This window comes from Phaseolus vulgaris, chromosome 1, assembly GCF_000499845.2.
Source record: "Phaseolus vulgaris cultivar G19833 chromosome 1, P. vulgaris v2.0, whole genome shotgun sequence".
Taxonomy (NCBI): domain Eukaryota; kingdom Viridiplantae; phylum Streptophyta; class Magnoliopsida; order Fabales; family Fabaceae; genus Phaseolus; species Phaseolus vulgaris.
In genome coordinates this window covers 3199625-3219200 of record NC_023759.2, presented here as the reverse complement: position 1 = coordinate 3219200, position 19576 = coordinate 3199625, and the positions used below count along the sequence as shown (strand labels likewise).

The 19576-nt window shown below is 33.4% G+C and overlaps 2 protein-coding genes across 2 annotated transcripts; both read right to left on the bottom strand.

The window, feature by feature from the left end:
• Positions 1-198: 198 nt before the first annotated feature.
• Positions 199-4902, bottom strand: LOC137816611 (protein NDL2-like). Its single transcript, XM_068619824.1, has 11 exons — positions 4641-4902; positions 3222-3321; positions 2523-2620; positions 2301-2389; positions 2061-2121; positions 1897-1983; positions 1736-1813; positions 1596-1652; positions 1316-1371; positions 913-1048; positions 199-826 (listed from the first exon to the last, which is right to left on the bottom strand). Exons 1-11 carry the CDS (start codon positions 4704-4706, stop codon positions 605-607), a joined length of 1050 nt encoding a protein of 349 aa, XP_068475925.1. The 5' UTR covers positions 4707-4902; the 3' UTR covers positions 199-604.
• A 9794-nt stretch (positions 4903-14696) lies between these two features.
• LOC137816610 (uncharacterized) lies at positions 14697-19088 on the bottom strand. The gene is made up of 5 exons (XM_068619823.1): positions 18141-19088; positions 16793-16845; positions 15956-16122; positions 15718-15869; positions 14697-15310 (listed from the first exon to the last, which is right to left on the bottom strand). The coding sequence occupies exons 1-5, from the start codon at positions 18859-18861 to the stop codon at positions 14916-14918; spliced, it is 1488 nt and encodes a 495-aa protein (XP_068475924.1). The 5' UTR covers positions 18862-19088; the 3' UTR covers positions 14697-14915.
• Between the last annotated feature and the right edge of the window lie 488 nt (positions 19089-19576).

The following is a 19576-nucleotide window of genomic DNA, read 5'->3' as shown; positions in this document are numbered from 1 at the left end:
AATTCGCTAATTAACTGCATGCTATTTATGAATATGAATGTAGCGTAAAAATATAGTATGGTAAAATTTATTTTCCATCTATAAATGAATCCTGAATAAACATTTAGCTGTGAACTTTAAAAGACAACCTTTTCGCAATAAAATGAAACATTTGCAAACTGGTCCAATTAAAGTCCAAGAATGCATCAAATTTTCAAATTTCAAATAAAAAACACTATATTTATCGACAGTGAATAAGATGCCGAAAACAAGAAAATAGCACAGTAATGACTTCTTCCTCACCACGTTTGCTGTTGTACAATTTTATGCAAAAGTTCCATCCCCCCAAAATATGGGAAACAACAATACCAAAGCTTTACAACCATTCAGGCTTGAGACTGATTGACTAAAATCTATGATTGATTACAAATGAAAGAATGACTGACTATATTGATTTCTACTAAACTTTCCATTTTTTTCCTCTTTGTTGATTTCTTATTTTCTTATCTACAACGATCTGTCTGGTATGGCAATCCCCTCATTCACTCCGACTAACCATCCAATCATGAACTCGTTCAATCAATAGATCAGAAGGGGCACCAATATCCAGTCTTTATTCATCCTTCTAGATTTCCAGAGAAATTCGTGTCTTTATGGGTTTCAACTTCAAACCCATACTCTCCGGCGAGTAAAGCTCCGGAGATATGCAAGATGGACTCAGGGGGCTTCTTGGGCTGACACTCAGCTTGGATGGCTTGTACAAGCCATATCCCATGAGAAAGTACTCCATTGGTATTAACATGGCATGAGGCTGCTCCTCTGTTACCATTGATCCACATGCTTGAACCTGTTGTTCCACCAGCAGATATTAAAGCGAAACCCGATTGCAATATTACATAATCTTATCACAAATTAATAAACTATTTTCAATACCTCAACTAAGGCACTGAATCGTCTGTCCAATTTTGAAGTCATGTGGAGGGCCTCCGAGTGAAATGGTGACATATCCCCAACAAAAATAAGTGAGCGGCACTGTAATTTTCTCAACCCTTCACTTATGTCAGGTCTCCTGTTAGGTCCCAAAATGAAGTTAAATGAAAATGAACTATATCCCTGAGCAAATAAGTATATACTATCCAGAGCATAGTGAAATAAAGCGCTGGCATATTTGTGCAGCCACGAATACAATTATAATAACCACTTTCTGAGTGATGTTGCAACCTTTGCAATAGTAAATATCTACATGAGCAATTGCCACTTCTAAACACCCTGCCCTCTCAAAAAGAAATACGAGAATCACTATTTTGAAAGTGTGATCATACGGTATGATTCATACCCGTTAATTGCTTCCAGGAATCGCCACACATTCAAGCTCTGCCTCTCATCCAACAACTGTAAGAAAGAGTATAGTGTTCAGCTTACAACTAGCTACAAGTAAAGTGTTCAGTTCAGATTGCTCGAGCTCACTTAATGGCTGATGCAGTAGGCATCCAATTTGTGAGGTTTTTTCTTTTCTTTTCTCCTGTTATTAATTTCTGACGCATAAAAAAAATAAACTAGCTATCAGTTATAACCCTGTTCCTACATGAAAATGAAACAAAAAAATATTGACTAACCCTTCGGCAAGCTTTAACTGTATCCGACTCCGGCAATTGTGTACCACCTCGAATTTCCTATCACCAACAATCAAAAGTCAATGTTTCAGCCTAACACACTGGAAGTAAAACATGGAATACTTTTGGAAGCAAAGACATACCTTGCTAAAGTACCGTTTCAGCAATATTTCCTTTACTACGCCACACATGCCATAGAAGTATAGTAAATTTGACATGACCTGCAAATATTTTAAAATCTTCAGAAAAGAATGAGATTAACTTTTAGAACAAAAACACAGTCTTTCTTGCATAGGAACAGAACCTTGTTGTATAACCATTCAGCCCAAGATGGTTCTTTACACAGAGGTGAAACAAGTATCAAACCAAGAACACGTTGTCTATACTTCATCTGTTGTCAAGTGTTAGAAAGACCTGTCAGTATCTTGGGGACATTTAAGAAGGAGACAAACACACATGAATACTTACAGCAAATAAGGTTAAAACGTAAGCCCCAGCAGTTACTCCCATACACATGACTGCACTAAGACTGCAAGCAAAACAAGAACAAATAAAGGATAAATCAGCTTCTGTGGCCAGTACCCATCACTTTATTCTAGGAGGAACTTGGAGTCAACTTAGATATTTAAATACAAAAAGAAAATGGTCTAAATCCATTTCTTCATGTCACTAAATGGGACGCAACTTTTGATTGAGCTAAACACTCACCCGAAAAAGTTGAGAACCTCAGCTATTTGATCAGCTAAGTCATCTACAGAGGGAATTGGGTAATCTGGATCAATTGGAACAGCTCCTAACTGCAATAACTCTTGAAGAAAGCACAAGATGATAAGGAACCAGGTAAATTATAAATATTCAACAATGTAAAAATTTATAACAGTTAGGAGACAAGAATCAAGCAACACCATAGTACAGCTTCAAGATACAAACCTCATGCCCAGGTGGACTAATGTGATAAATGCAGAAATTGTGGAGCAGAAGGTAATATGCCTCGGGACAAAATAATAACCCCTGAAAGCAGGAGACATCTGATGAAACCACAAGCATGAAAACAAAAGGTTAGATTGGCAGTGCATTACAAAAAAAAATGTTGAGTTGAGAATAATCATTGTTTGGCAAAATCAAAACCAGCATCAAAACTTTTAGGAGCACGCCTTAAATTTTCAGAAAAAGAATACATAGTTTCAGGAGCGCAAAATGTTTAATTTTTACAAAAACAGATACATACATCACAAAAAAGACAAAAAAAAGTTGAGTTGAGAGTAATCGATGTTTGGCAAAAATCACCAAACAGCAATTTTACATTTGATTTTTCCTGCAATAAACCTTTTAGGAGCAAGCCTTGAATTTTCAGAAAACAAATACATAGTTTCAGGGGCGGAAAGAGCAAATATTTAACTTTTTTTTTTATAAAAACTGATACATATTTCAATGCCAGCAGGTACCAGATTTAAAACTAAGGTTAAAAAGAATATGCTTAAATGTACTGGGAAATAATTTTAACCATAACAATAGGAATAAATCCATAAAAGCTACAACTGTAAGACAAATAAAGTGAAAAGTTCTGATGCAAAATTAGAGGGGGTTATTCACGTGATATACATAAACCATAAAATCCATTTAACTTACAATTTAAAGCCAAATCTGGATATGTGATAAGTGCTGGCTTATCCTGGTCTCCGTATACAGAAACGGATACAGAACCATGACGTGTTCTGATGATATGCTCCTGCACAAAAATATCAGTAGCATCACGGCTCAGAAATTTAACCGAAAAAGACAACAAAGTGCTCATTACACCATTGCCCTTATGTTTTTATAACAACAAACAAGGAGGGAATCACATAAGTGAGCAAAAAATGTTTTATAGCACGTTTGAGTTCATTGTTGACGATGAGTAATGGTATAGAATACATTGTTAGAAGCTCCTTTTGAGGAAGCAACTTCTATTTTATTCAACAAAAGGTCTTTAATCATGTGTGAGCAATTAAGCATGTGCAGCAAAGACGTGCGTGTAAACAGTCGGGGCAGCAAAATGAAATCACAAAACGAAACTCATGCAAAGAAGCAACCCGTAACAGGCCACAAAACCATTCAAGGCGAAAACAATGTAGACTGCATGTGAAGAAGCGGTTTTTAAAAGAAAATTATTATTCTCCTCTTATCACAATAAAAAATGAATTTCATTTTCATGAATGGAGACCTTTATGTTATCACCTAATTAAAAATCAATTAAAATATGATTTTTAAATTAGTTATTACAAAAATCAACAATCTTGAAATACATGTTAAGCTGTAATGAGACAACAGTGCATAAAAGTATATTTAAATTAAAAACTCTTCAAAAAAAAAGTTGGGCTTCGTAGAAGAAACAATATTCCACCATCAACCAATCAGAAATCATCATTAGTATCACTTTTGAATTAGTTGTCTGTCAAAACTATTAACTAAAGAAAAAAAAATAAATCTAAAACCACAGTCTAATTTCTTTAACCATAAGGCATGATAACACTAACACAAAACGTCTTCACCATTTCGCAAAATCCTCAGACAACATGGAAAACCGAACTAGTAACAACTATATTTGCAGCAACCATTTGCCTCGTATTCACAACTCACAAGCTGGGTTATTCTTGACATCAACCTCCCTTACGGAACATCAGAAACCAAAACGACACGAAAAACGCCGTTTCCGCTCGGGACGAAGAAACAAGCTAGAAAAAGCTCAAAAAAAAAAACAATTGAAGCCATTCTCGGTGTTACAAGGGAGTAGCAGTCAAACGCAGAATTCCGAAATTAAAAAAAAAAGCGCGAGAGAGAAAAAAACACAAAAGGAACGAATCGAACTAAAAGCGCTAAACGAGGTTTGATTGATTATAGAGCAAGTCCTGTAATGCAAAAGCAGATTATTATCGCTATTGCGGTTGTTGTTGTTGCATATAACATCAAAATCGATGACAGAAAATCCAATGCAGAATCACAATAATCATAATTATGATAACGATAACGTTAACGATAATGATAATGATGATAATAAAATTAATATACCTGAGGTGAAGGAGAGAAGGAATCGATGTCTAGCGAGAGAGAATCGCTTGAGGTTGAATCGGCCATGGAATGGAAAGTGATTCGAGAGCGGAATCGCGAATGCAGAATCGCGTGTTGTATCGATGTTGTTGTTGTTATGGAAACACAACGAAACGAAACGAACAATTATGTGTTTGTGTTGAGTGAGTGATGGTGGTGTTAATAAACTCGAGCGAGTCAAAACGAGTCACCGACGATTCCATGGCGTGGCACTTGTTTGTTTGGGGCCTCACCAGCCATCGGCATCAAACAAAAACAATCCTAACCTAACCCCACACTCTGGTTAACTTAACCACACTTGGGTAAGCCGACAATATTTTTTCCTTTTTCCGCTTAGGTGAAGAATATGTTTCACTCTGATTAAACGCAAAAAATATATTCTTTTTATATGTATTTTAATTTTTTTAGTTTAATAAATTATTTATGACGTGTTTTTTATACTTTCTTACATCATATATGAATTTGTTGGTATATAAGATTACTTGGGAATGTGATTCACATGCTGATATTTTGTCTGACATTATTGAGAAGCATAAATGAAAGGTAGTATTACGTTTCTACATGACTTAAATGACGTGTCCGTTGCATATATTAAATACCGACACTTGTATAATATTTGTAGAATACGTATTCATGAAATGTCAAATTCAAAATTTATTTGTTGAATTTCTGACAATTATAATACAATTTTAATATAATTCTTTTTTTAAAATATAATATTTTTTAAAAAATTTAAATTTATTATATAAATTTTTATTATGATTATAAAAATAAGAAATAAATATTTTTAAATTAGTCATGAAAAATATCTTTATACTTTATAAAAAAATATAGAACATAATTTACTCATAAATTTTTATTGTTAATTTATATAATTTATAATTATATAATATATAGATTCATGTTCTTATATTTTACATTTTAAAAATTATACATATTTCTGTGTTTATTTATGTATCATATAAGTATGAATTATACGTATTTATGTGTCTAGTTGTGTATCGTATCGTATGAGTGTGGTCCGTGTTTCTGCTACCTAGGTTAGAAGAAAGTCAATGCAATGGTTAGAGAAGTTTTTGGTTTGAGAAATAAGAATGGGTACCACTGTATGGTACCCTTTTGCACACATTTCACTTTCAATTCAGAAATTTGCAACCCCTGTCCCATTCAACTAAATTGCCATTTTACGTAACTCATAAACAATAACTCCTAATTCATGCAAGAAAAAACAAAATTCATTTAAATCAACAAGGGCCTTTGGAAAATGATTCTCAACTACTAGTTGCTGTCATCTTCTTTTTCTTTCTTTCTATCTGTCAAATATTGACACGGCTACACTTTTATTTTTTATATTTTATACAACTTTTTCTATAGGTTTCTTATAAAAATCTTTAAGAAAGTAGTTTTTTTAACATTCATGAATTTGGATTTATAGATAATTGTCTCTGAATTGTTCTTGTATGGAATAAAAATAATTTTTTACTTGTAGATAACCTTCACATATTGACACGATATTCATTCTCTTCTTGGATCTTGGAAATATCTTTTTTGTTCTTGGGATTATCTTTAATGGAATTAAGGAATATACTTATAATATAATTTTTTTTTCTAATTTTTAACTAAGTGTTCGGTGTTCAAAGTAAGAATATATTAGGATTAGAAGGACATACTTTGATCAAATGGAAATCTTGTATTTATAGAGTTATTTAAGCCTATTTTGTATGTTAATTACAAACCGTGCTACTTGATTAGTTTTTCTAATTACTCATTTCATATAATCAACTATTATAATCTTAACTTATTGTGTGTAATAATGAAACTTGTATCTCTGGGTGGCAAAGTGGGGTGGGCCAACGCGGGGCGGGTTACTTATTTCAACTTGCTGGTCCACTTAGAGCCGCTCCACATAACCCACAGTCCGCGTGGGCCAAGTGCAGGGCGAGGCGGGATGATCCGCATAACTCGCATAACTTTAAAATGTATAATTTTTTTCTACATTCCCATATTTTCTTCATGTAGCCTCATATTTTACATTCCAAATTTTTTAATAACATCTTATTATGCATGTTTCATGAAAATAATATTATGAGACAATTTACCTAATGCATCTAAATAAAAAAATTCAAAATTTTTATTTAAAAAATTATTTTTTTTTAATAAATATTTTTTATGCGGGCTGGCCTACAAACCCGCAGGTCAAACCTTATGCGGGACGGGTTAGAAAAATCAGCCCACAAATTCTATGCAGGGCGAGCCAACCCGACCCTTTTTTTGCGAGCCAAGTGCGGGCGGGCCTATGCGGGACGGGCCAGCCCGCATTGCCACCCCTACTTTATCCTTGTTATAGAATGTTGAACACATGTCACTTATAAATATGTATATCTCTCTACCTTTATGTGTTAAAAGAACATGAATAATTAATTAATGCAAGATTTAAAAATTAGTAGAAATTTTTTTGTTAAATAATATTTACAATAAATTTTCATGAAAAAAAAAATATAACAAATCTACTTATGAAAAAATTTATTTAGACGTAATAAGGGTAATTTTCCTACTAAATTTAAATCTACAAGTAATTTCTTATAAAACCATTTCTAAACTATCTATTCCTAACGAATTGAATTTATAAATATATCTTTTCTACTAATATATTTTCACAATAATTTTTATAATATATATATATATACATTTTATTTTCATATTATTTTTAAATGACAAAATAAATTGCAAATTATTTGTGTATTTTATAAATACTAATACATAAAAAAAATAAATTACACACTACAATGCTAGTTGTGAAAGAAAATATGAATGATGATTGATATGACCAAATATCAATGGAAAATATAAGAGTGATTGATTAATGTGTTATAATGAAATATAATTGATTAAATAGCACAAAAATACAAGTCAGATGGTATAAATATCACATGATTCAGTTAATGAGTGTTGGAATAATCTAAAATACCTAATTGATGTTCCACAACATATCAAACAATGATTTACATCAAAACATTTTCAAAATAAATTAAAAATAATTTTTAGCTACCAAATTTATATTGGATCCTTTGGGTTAACACACATGTGGTTTTCTTTGGGAATCTAGACATATCTAGGAACACCATGCTTTTCTTATATAAAATATGTTTGATGCCTGACCAATTTTCTAATAGAAACAAGTGACAAATGGTGATGTATATGGTATTATGAAATTGAAGAAATTTCTGAAACCTTTTTGTTATTTTGATGTGTAAAACCAATTTCAGTTTTTTCCATAGTGCACTTTTTGTGAAGTTAGGAATGCATCTAAATTTGATCTTCCTAATATGAATTTTGCAAGAGTTTTCAAAAGGGATTCTATTTTTCTACATGTTTTTTTTTTTAGTTTTCACAATCATGAGTTTTATCTTGAGAATTTGATTTGCAATTACATGAAGAGTTTTCATAAATCATTTCGAAAGCATTAATATCGATTTTTAAATTGTCATTTTCCTCTTGCAATTTTTTTAATCTATTTTCAAGCCATCTATTATCTCCTTTGAGTTGATTGTTTGAATAAGAAATGTCTTTTACTTATTCATGTAATTCATTAAATGCATCAAACAATTTATCATAGTTTTCATCAATTTCAAGATTAGAGTTACTTATGATACTTCTACTTAATTATTCTTCATCTATCACCAAACAAAGATTGACTTCTTTCACTTGAACTTTTAGTTGAAAGCATTATCTAGTGTAAGCCTTTTGTTTTCTTAATGTATTTCTTTCATTCCTTTTTTTTTTCAATTTTAATAAAGGGCAATCATGTTTACCTTGCTCACCACATTCATGTCATGTGTAGGTTGATCCTTGATCTTGCTTCTTGTTGTGTTTCTTTGCCATCAAAGGTGTGTTCTTATATACTTTATAATTTTTTATAAATTATTCAGTGTAGATTCAAATTTTCAATTGTTCATTTTTTTTTTATTTCATACAAAACTCAGTTTTCTAAGTATCAACACTTAGTGTTAATATATTTAACTTTCTATTTTAAATTATTGGGTTTTGTTTGTTTGACCCAACTTTCCTTTTCTGTTTCAGCTAGGTCTTAATCTTTTTCTTATATATACACCATGTATTTTACTCTCTAATATACAAGTGAATAAAAGTTTCTTTTATATTTATTTTTCTCTACAATTAGGGTTCATCAAAACCTCTCTTTCTTCATTACACGATTACGTGCGATTACGTACGCTACATTAAAGCATCACATCAGACAAGGAATATTCATCTTCATTTACTGTAATATGGTATCAGAGCTGTTCGAATGAAGAGTTCTGCTGCGCTTCTCTCTGATTTTTATTTCCCTCTTTGCTGTTCTTGGTTTTTTTTTTTTTCTGTTCTCTTTCAAAATCTTGATTGGTTTTAAAAATCTTTTAGGCAATGTTTAATGAAAACCCTAGTCTTCATAGTCTTAATAGTAGTCACACTATTACATGCAATTTTTGTGGTAAATATGGTCATACTGAGGCTGTTTGTTTTCGCAAAGTGGGTTTTCCTTCTGGTAATGTTAAAACCTCAAAGTTTTCTTTTACTAGAAAAGTCTGCACTTTTTGTAATCGTCTTGGCCACACTGTTGACACCTGTTATAAAAAGCATGGGTTCCCTCCTGGCTACAAATTCACTAATTGGACATCCCAAGCCAATAATATGATTACTACTGACACTTTTTCTGAGCTTTTTCCTAAAGAATAGGATGTAAAGGGGATTCAACTTACATCACAACAGTGTCAATTCCTTACCAACATTTTGCGTCAACAAAACCTTGAGGATCTTGCCCCTCACACTCAAATTAATCAAGTCGGCACTATCTCTACGGATGAAATCCCCAATACTGAGCATTCTTCAACAGGTAAGTTTCTCTCTTCACTATCTTCTATAAAAGAATCTTGGATTATTGATTCTGGTGCCACTGATAATGTTTGTCACAATTTGAACGTTTTTACTACTTATACTAAAATTAAACCTGTCTTAATTAGTCTTCCAAATGGCCAAACTGTTTATGCCACATATTCTGGTTTAGTATGTTTTTCTGATCAGTTTTATTTGTCTGATGTGTTATACGTGCCTCATTTTCAATTAAACTTAATATCTGTTTCTAAACTCACACACCAACTTAAATGCACTTTAACTTTCACTTCAACCCACTGCATTATACAAGACAATCTCACTCAAGAGAGGATTGGTACAGTTAAAGCCACTGCTGGCTTGTACCTTGTCACTACCTTGCCTGCTTCTAGTCATTCTAAACCGCATTGTTTTGCTCCTTTTATTAATTGTAATATCACAGACAAAACACTATGGCATTATAGACTAGGACACCCTTCACATGAAAGATTACATGTCTTAAGCAAACAATACTCTTTTATTACTGTTGATACTCATCATGTATATGTGACACTTGTAGTCGTGCAAAACAGAGAAAACTTCCTTTCACTTTAAGCAATACTGTTACCTCAGCTATTTTTGATCTTGTACACTTTGATATTTGGGGACCATGTTCCATAATTTCTATGCAAGGTTTTCGTTATTTCTTAACTATTGTTGATGATTACTCGCGTTATACTTGGGTTATTCTGCTGCATAACAAATCTGAAGTGCGTCAACACATCATTAACTTCACTGTTTTCGTTCAAAATCATTTCAAAACTAATATCAAAACGATTCGTACTGACAATGGTGTTGAGTTTGCTATGCCAAATTTTTATGCTTCAAAGGGAATTATACATCAAAAATCTTGTGTTGAAACACCACAACAAAATGGCATTGTAGAACGTGAACATCAACACATACTAAATGTAACCCGGGCTTTACTTTTTCAAGCAAATCTTCCTCCTATTTTTTGGGAATTTGCGGTAAATCATGTTGTTTTCTTAATAAATGTTATTCCTACTCCATTACTTGATAACATCACTCCTCATGAAAAGTTGTTTGGAAAACCATATGACATTTCCTTTTTAAAAGTGTTTGGTTGTCTCTGTTATGCTAGTACCATTACTGCACATAGGAAAAAATTAGATGATAGATCTATCAAAGGTATTTTTCTTGGCTTCCCGCAAAATACAAAAGGTTATATTATCTTAAATTTAAAGTTTCATAGCATAGAGATATCAAGACATGTAATCTTTCATGAAAACCACTTTCCATATAAATTGGACAGTGACTTGCCTAAGGACCCTAACACTTTATCTCTCCCTATTTCTAATGCATATAATTCTGCTTTTGATTTTTTTTCTGATACTGCACCTCCTGTCGAGCCATGTGCCTCTACTCCTGCACCCAATACTGTTCCTCCACCAGCCTCATTATCCTATAATCTTCCAACAAATAGTGCCTCTGCTCCTACATCCAACATTGCACCTCCATCAGAATTATCACCGCCTGCATCTCCAGGAAGCATCTCACCCCAATTTCCAAGAAGATCAGCTCGTCCTCACCGACAACCTGCCTATCTTGCAGATTTCCACACTGCAACCAACACTGTAAGTAGTAGATATCCTATTCATAATTACTTGTCTTACAATTCCTTATCTTCCAATTTTAGAAATGTTATTTCCTCTATCAATTCTCATCCTGAACCTCAGACATATAACGAAGCCTCCAAACATGCTTCTTGGCAATCTGCCGTGCAAGATGAGCTTCAAGCTCTTGCTGCTAACAATACTTGGCAACTTACCCCTCTCCTTCCAAGAAAGAAAACTATTGGTTGTAAATGGGTATATAAAATCAAATACCATTCTGATGGCATTGTTGAGCGCCACAAAGCTAGAGTTGTTGCCAAAGGGTTTACCCAACTTGAAGGACTTGATTTATTAGACACTTTTGCACCTGTTGCTAAACTCACTACCCTCCGCCTTCTGCTTGCTATTGCCACTACCAAAAATTGGATTTTAAAACAACTTGATGTCAATAATGCATTTCTTCATGGTGATCTCCATGAAGAGATATACATGACCCCCCACCTGGCCTCTCTCTTCCTTCTCCCCAGCATGTTTGCAAGCTTCAACGATCTTTGTATGGCCTTCGTCAAGCTGGTCGCCAATGGTACGCCAAACTTTCTACTTTTCTTTTATCAAATAATTACTCTATTTCTGTTGCTGATCACTCTCTTTTTCTTAAATATAATAATGATAAACTCACTGTTATTGTTATTCTTGTTTATGTTGATGACTTGCTCTTAACTGGTGATGACACGGAGGAAATCAATACAATTACTGCATCCCTTCACCATCACTTCAAGATAAAAAATTTAGGTAATCTCACTTACTTTTTGGGACTGGAAATTGCTCGCAACAGTACTGGTCTTCATTTAAGTCAACGCAAGTATACTCTTATCTCCTTCAAGAAACTGGCATGCTTGACTCTGCACCTGTGGCCACTCCTATGACTCACACCTCTCGTCTCTCTCCCGACCAAGGCTCACCTCTCGATGCTGATGCCACTTCTCAATACAGAAGACTCCTTGGACGTCTAATTTACTTAACCAACACGCGACCAGACATCGCCTTCGCTGTCCACAATTTAAGCCAATTCATATCTGCACCCACAACTCATCATCAGCAAGTTGTCTCACACTAGTGACTCTGACTGGGCAACATGTCCTACCACACGCAAATCTGTCACTGGATATTCCATCTACTTAGGAGACTCCCTAATATCATGGAAATCAAAGAAGCAGTCAACTATCTCCCGCAGCTCCTCTGAAGCCGAGTATAGAACCCTTGCCACCACCACATGTGAGTTACAATGGTTGTCTTACCTCCTTCAGGATTTACATCTTCCTCTCTCCCAGCCTGCAACCCTGTACTGTGACAACAAATCTGCCCTTCAAATAGCTTCCAATCAAGTTTTTCATGAACGAACCAAGCATATCGAAATTGATTGCCACCTAGTTCGTGAAAAACTTAACTCTGGTCTCCTCAAACTACTACCCATTACTTCTGCAATGCAAGTTGCTGACATATTCACCAAGCCCCTTGCTTCCGCACAATTCTCTACTCTCAAATCCAAGCTGGGCCTGACAAATATCTACTCCCCAGCTTGAAGGGGGTGTTAATATATTTAATTTTCTATTTTAAATTATTGGGCTTTGTTTGTTTGACCCAACTTTCCTTTTCTGTTTCAGCTAAGTCTTAATCTTTTTCTTATATATACACCATGTATTTTACTCTCTAATATACAAGTGAATAAAAGTTTCTTTTATATTTATTTTTCTCTATAATTAGGGTTCATCAAAATCTCTCTTTCTTCATTACGATTACGTACGCTACATTAAAGCATCACATCAGACAAGGAATATTCATCTTCATTTACTGTAATACTTAGAGTTATGCCTTTCTTCTTCTCTCGTTCTTCCTCTCCCTTCAATCTTCCTAGTTCTAATTTGTGGTGCCGCACCGCAACTTACCAAGCAAGATGGTCATATTCATCATAGTGATATCTTTTGATTTAAAGATAGAAATAACCTTTGGTCGTCATGACCTATTTAAGATTTTAAAAATCTTGACAATGAGTTATTCTTTGTCAAGGGTCTTTCCAATAGCAAGAATAATTTATTATATGAGTGAACCTCTTTTGAACATCATCAATGTTTTCATTTTTGAAGCATCATAAGCATCTCATACTCTTGTATGAGAGTATTTTTCATTGCTATCTTAACCTTTTCAATTCCTTCAAAAGTGAACTCTAACACATCCCACGTTTCTTTAGCTGAAGAACACACATAAACTATATAAAATTTATCAATACTTAAAGCAAAAAATATAATGTTCTTAGTTCTTACATACATGTTGTACTATTTTATTTTCATCTAGAATCCATAAAGAAAATTCATTAGGAACCATAATATTATCAATAATTCTAGTTGGTTCAAAGAGACCATTTTATCACTACATTTGAAACCCTCTTACCAACATATTTAAGAAAAAATTTCGTCCTAATTTTTCAAAAAGGATAGTTTTTTAAGCAACTTATATCATCTAAGATTTTTACATGTAATTAAATATGTACAATTACTATAATTTCAAGATATTTCATTTACATCCTCTATTCTTGTATGAGCTGAGAAGTGCTCTCCTTATCATCTTGAGTGCTCCTTGTCACTGCAAAAGACAATACGATCTCTAAGTCAGTATTGGTATATGGTAGGTTGGGCTAATAAACGTTGTTCATCACATATTTTTGCCTTTAAAAGAGTGCATATTTATAGGATGGTAATGAGGCTTCGATTGAGTTTAGATTAGGACAAGTCACTGAATTAACCTCGATGCCAAAACATCACTTTGTACACCTAATTAGGCTAATTATATTGTACGAAAAGTTATTACTTAGATCTTAGGGACTGGTTCTGACCAGTCACTTAGGGCTATTTGATTATTAGTACTAATAGTACATCTTCTAAACCCTAAACACATAATTAGGATATTTATTAATTTAATAATATTTTTAGTATTTTAGTGAATTATATATATATATATTTATACTGTCATAATAATTTTAAATTAATTATTCTTTTAACAAGATAAAAATACATTAAACTTCAATTATAAAAAGGTAAAACTAAAAAGTTTGCATAACAAAAAATATGTTAGCAAGCTTTAATATGATAAAAATATAAACATTTTATCAGGAAGATAAAAAAAATAAAAATTAAATTAAATATAAATTAATATTTTAAAATATATAATAAAAATGTAATAGGTTCCACTCCAATTTACATACAGATCGACAGACGCAAATTTGGCCGTTTCCACCAATACTATTACTAATTTATGAAAAGTAAAAATATTCTTTACCAAACAAATATTCCAGTAGTACATATTATTCATTTTTTTACCATTAAAATTTAGAAGAATAAAGTAAACTATAATAAAATTTATAAATAAGTTCAAACAGTAATTATTTTATATTTGATCTAACAAGTCTTTTACGTATGCAAACAGATATTCCAACTAAAACGAAATTGAATGAAAACTAGGGTTAGTCCAATATCCAAATATATTTATATATACTTTGGCAGAAGATCTTGCAGAAGTTTTTGGGTGAATGTTTCCAAATTCCTAGAACCAAAATGACAAACAAGGATGGTCAAAAAATTATAGACCAGTGTCCTAATAGAGTTTCAATTCACCTATCATATGTTTTGGACGTTAATTGGACCAAAATATTCAATGCACTGTGCTCCCAACATCCAAAGCATCATTGTTGCCTGAATGTAAATGGGTTTTCTCTTACTGTATTCTCATGAATATGACATCTCAAATATTTTAGCGGTGTTTTATTAGTATCATCATCGATCCCTTCTTTGCGTTTTCTTGTCCCATCAATAACTGAGCTCAGATTATCAGCAGCAGCCAAACTTACAGTGTCCACAGTATCAGCCATCTCTATGTCATCATCAAGTTTATCTGCCCCGGCTTCTCCACTCAGAGAAAAGATATTCTTGTCCAGATTGTTGAAGAAATGCTTGATCACTGGAAATAAGCACTCGGTTCTTGAAGTGAAAAAGTTAGCTTTGAACATTAAGTCCATCTGCTTGGCAGTTTCGCCAGCAAACACTGGAATTCCTTGTTCCTCAACAACTAGAAGCCACTCTGAACATGAAATCACTATTAGATACAAGAGGAAACAAAAAGAGTAGTCTCACAAAGAAAACCAAGGAGAATGCATAAATGGTAGTTGTTTCAGTTATAACAACAATCTTATTTCAATCACCAGTGACACTTGTGTATGTTTGATTTAGAGCATGGAATCTTGTTTTCACGTTTTAAATTGAAAAATGAAAACCACTTAAATAACTCTAGCTAGGATGTGGATCTCAGGTCCACATTCAACTTGATCTGACAAAAACCAGACAAGCATTTAATAAAATTTGAAATTGTGTGCAGCATTCAACTGTAGAGTTTCCTGAACTTTTTAAAATATAGCAGTCTGTTAATGGTACGGAGAGAAGTAAAAAAGAAAAACAATAATAATTGCAAGAAAAATCGGAGGAACTCACTTATAAGAGCTATGGGAGTGGAAACATTTGGTCTGCTGATATTCCTGCCTGTGCAATTTTGATTAGTAACCCAGTTGATCAATTGAATGGGTATACAAGATCTACAGAAGGCATTTATGTAAGACATAGCTTTCCCCTGGTCACCTTTTTCCCTGTGACCAAACCAGAGAATGAGACTTGTCAGGTGAAACATTCCACAAACCCTTCATTCATCAGTCACAATAGCCTTTTCTCATACCTAGCAGACTGCACAGCTAACTCAGCAACAAACAACCAAGTTATAGCAACATCTTTCAAGCTGTTGGCATATAGTGAAAATTCTGCCTGAGGATTAATGAATGAATAGTCTATCATCATCACAGAATTGTACAGGACTTCTTTTACAAGAACTTGATTTTCAGAACCCTACAGTAAAACAAGCAGTTAGTCGTTGAATGTAATAGTAAAAATTAGAAACAAGTAATATACATCACACATTTATTGAAGGTAAAAGGAATAAAGTCATTTCCATAGAACTAGGAGCTGAAATTACCAACAGAAGAAGGGTGCCCAGTATTGGATTCAATGACCGTGAAGACTATGGCAATGAATTATTAATGTAGCTAACCAAGCAGTAACCCCTTTTCACAGACATTATACTGAAAATAAAAAACTAGTGAACCATTCATGAATAATCGGTTATGTAAAGAATGTTACTGGTAAGGTTGAGTTTTAAATTTCCAAAATGTAACTCAGTTTTCCAACAATAATCAATACTTCAACTCCTGGTCTTTCATCACTTATTTTATAAAGAATAAATTTGAGCACTAAAAAATATGTATTGCATACTAAAAAACAGTGCCCTTTAGATTTTCTTGCATGCTAACCTGAGTAACCTCTATAGATGGCAGTGACGTCAAGACATGACTAGCCTCCATTAAACATATGCCATGCAGGGTAATTGGGCTTGTAGTTATTTGAAGTTAGTCTATTTAGTTTTGAGATCCAACAAAGTTTTCTGGAGAAAAAGGTGTTTTTTTTCTAAGAGGAAAATTAAGATCAAGGAAAATTAAAGCAAAAGAGACACGGTACTGACCAGTAGAGAGGTCACTGGGAAACCTGGCTCCAACATCATCCTGAAAAGGGTATCTGAATGGAGACCAATCAGCAATCAGGAAGAACAGAAATGAAAACTGTAATGAGGTCATCCCAAAAAGCACAACGATTGGACATTTGTCAAGCTGAGAAATAAACAAATACGGGTAAAAAGAGATTGAACTAAGACAATTAACAAACACTTGTATCAAGTGATCTTATTGGTTTGGCTACAGGAGAAAACTATAATCAAACGTAACTGCGTTTCATCCAGACCCAGCTTCCTAAAATGGTGAAGAAACAACACTCAAACTTCAAAGTTTATAGAACACAATTAGAAGAAGGCATTTACGAAGTAAGATTAAGAAACAAAAAAAAGCATTTTTTCTGCAGAAAATAAAAATATATTTTAAAGAAAATAAAGGGCATCTCATTAATGTTTTTTGTTAAACACTTCTTAATATCTTATCACTTAAATAAACACATTATATGTTTTTTAAGAATAAAACTTAATGCTTTTGCTTCTGTTTGATCAAGTTTCTCCATAAACTCGTTGTTGGAGAGAAAAAGAAAAAGAAAAAAAGAAATTAGTTTATACATGAATTAATTTGTAGAAATCCTCTCATATAATTTCCTTTTTTTTTTTTTCAGCGGACTAATTTTAACTTGCGAAAAAGTCAACAACAAAAAATTGTCCTAGACTTCTAAAGAAGCTAATCAAAACAGGTCAAATAAAGGAAAAATTAAACCTTTATCATTAACCTTGATTTATAAAAGATTCTCCTCTGACTCTTAATGATGTCAGAATAAGCGAGAATATAAATGTAGTGCCAAAAAAGAAACAGGCACAGGGTAAAATTTGGTTAAGTCAGAGTTTAAGTGTGATTAGGCATATAATTATATAATTCTGCTTTCCTAATATAAAAATATTCAAGAAATGAAACCCACGCCTAGTTCTGACAACATATCAGTGGATAAAATTCATAATGGGTATTTTATGGGTTTTTCTTTCTTATTATAAATGGATGGTCGAATATCATGGTACCCACTTCCCATAAAATTAGTTAAATACTCAAGATAATTAAATTAATAGGTTCCTTAAAAATTTAAATTAATAAGATATTTTCAATGGAACTTATATTTTATTTTGAATTATTTAAAATTAAATCTGGTCAAATGAAGTGATTGAAGAAAAAAATATAAATAGAAAATTTTCTAATTTTGTTTGATCATGTCAATTTACTTGTTTGTTTTGATACATTCATTTTAAAGAGACGAGTTTTATTTAATTTTAAATTATTAGAATTAAACTAAAGAAAAGTGTGCTCAGAAAGAAACAAAGGTCTTACCCAGAAAGCGAAAACTCCGAAACCCTGTTATGGTCTGAACCGCTGAAGCCAGCAAATTCTTCTCCAGCTCCGCTCTGCTAAGTCCTTTCTCAAACGCCAAACACAGCTTCAACAAAAGCGCTTCGCACATAACAACTCCCGCCAAAACCCCAACCTCGCAACCCCTCACAATCCCCTTCCGAAATTCCTCACTCACAAGAGGGAAAAACCCTTCCACACCGCAGTCTCCAAAAACCCCACCACCACCACCGCCACCGTCCACCATCCACACCTTGATCAAATCCTCGAACTCCACAACCGCCACATCGCCGTCGCAAACCTCCTTCCCGCAGAAAATGCTGCAGTAGTTCACAACGCCTTCCACCAGCTCCTCCACCTCGCTCCGAAACTCCCCGCGCCGAAGCGCCATGCGGTGCAGAACAAACACCAACGGCGCGAGCGCAGCGATCCGCTTCGTGGAGCCGCACGAACCGGAACACGAAACGAGCAGCTGGAACAGGTCCCTGGCGCTTCTTGAAGGGTCGCGCGCGGCGTGAAATTCGAGCGCAGCGTAGAACCAGAGGACTGGAATGGGAGGGTTGGGGGCAGCGTGGAGCATGCGGGAGAAGATGGAGGTGAAGTCGGAGAAGTTGGTGACGCCTCTGCGGCGTTCGGCGAAGAAGCGGTTGATGGATTCCTTTAGCATGGTTTCGTAAGGGTTAGAATTAGGGTTAGGGTTCATGATTGTGGGGAATTTCTTTGGGTGTGAAGGGGAAGAGTGAAGGTGAAGGGAATGAAGGGAATTTGAAGGGAGAAAGAGGAACCCTAGGTTTTGTGGAAGGTGCAGGGAAAACGGGAGGGAAAGGAATATGCACTTTGTTAACGGGCAACTTTTTTGAATTTCCTTTTCTACTCAATTATATTTGTTTATTACTTTCATTTTTATTTTATAATTAACTTAATAAATGCTATGCTTTGTTTTTCTCAGTCCATTTCTTAACTTGTCTTATATAAGTAAAATAACTATTTTTATTTTTCTGAAATATTTACTTTTTCGTTATTTTCTTTATTTATTTTTGTTTTGTTAAAAAAATGGATAGACATTAATTTGAGAATAAAGAGAAGAAGAGTAAGGAAAGAATTAAAAATTTTATATTTAATTATTTATACGAGTGATGTATTATAGTTATAAATCTAACTTTATATTTATTCAATTAAGTAACTAAGTATAATAGTAATAAGTTTAAAGAGAAGTTCTATAAAATGAGTCAAATAGTTAAAATCTCGGTTGAACTGAAAAAAATAAATATATTTCTTTAATTAGTCTGAATATATATTTTCTCTTTTGTAAAACTATTAAATATTATATTTATCGTTTCATTAGTTCTCTTCTATTCATCTTCTCCCTTTTCTGTCTTTTATTTTATCTTCTATACTTTCTTTTTCCTTTTCTCGTT

Excerpts from the sequence above, each read along its gene's own strand:
- LOC137816611 (XM_068619824.1), bottom strand. The coding sequence starts at position 4,706 with ATGGCCGATTCAACCTCAAGCGATTCTCTCTCGCTAGACATCGATTCC. Across the intron at positions 1,372-1,595 it reads CAGTTAAAGCTTGCCGAAGG|TTGTTGGATGAGAGGCAGAG; the intron begins GTTAGTCAATAT and ends TCTTTCTTACAG. Across the intron at positions 827-912 it reads GATTCAGTGCCTTAGTTGAG|GTTCAAGCATGTGGATCAAT; the intron begins GTATTGAAAATA and ends GTGGAACAACAG.
- LOC137816610 (XM_068619823.1), bottom strand. The coding sequence starts at position 18,861 with ATGAACCCTAACCCTAATTCTAACCCTTACGAAACCATGCTAAAGGAA. Across the intron at positions 16,846-18,140 it reads TCGGAGTTTTCGCTTTCTGG|ATACCCTTTTCAGGATGATG; the intron begins GTAAGACCTTTG and ends GTCTCCATTCAG. Across the intron at positions 15,870-15,955 it reads TTAGCTGTGCAGTCTGCTAG|GGAAAAAGGTGACCAGGGGA; the intron begins GTATGAGAAAAG and ends GTTTGGTCACAG.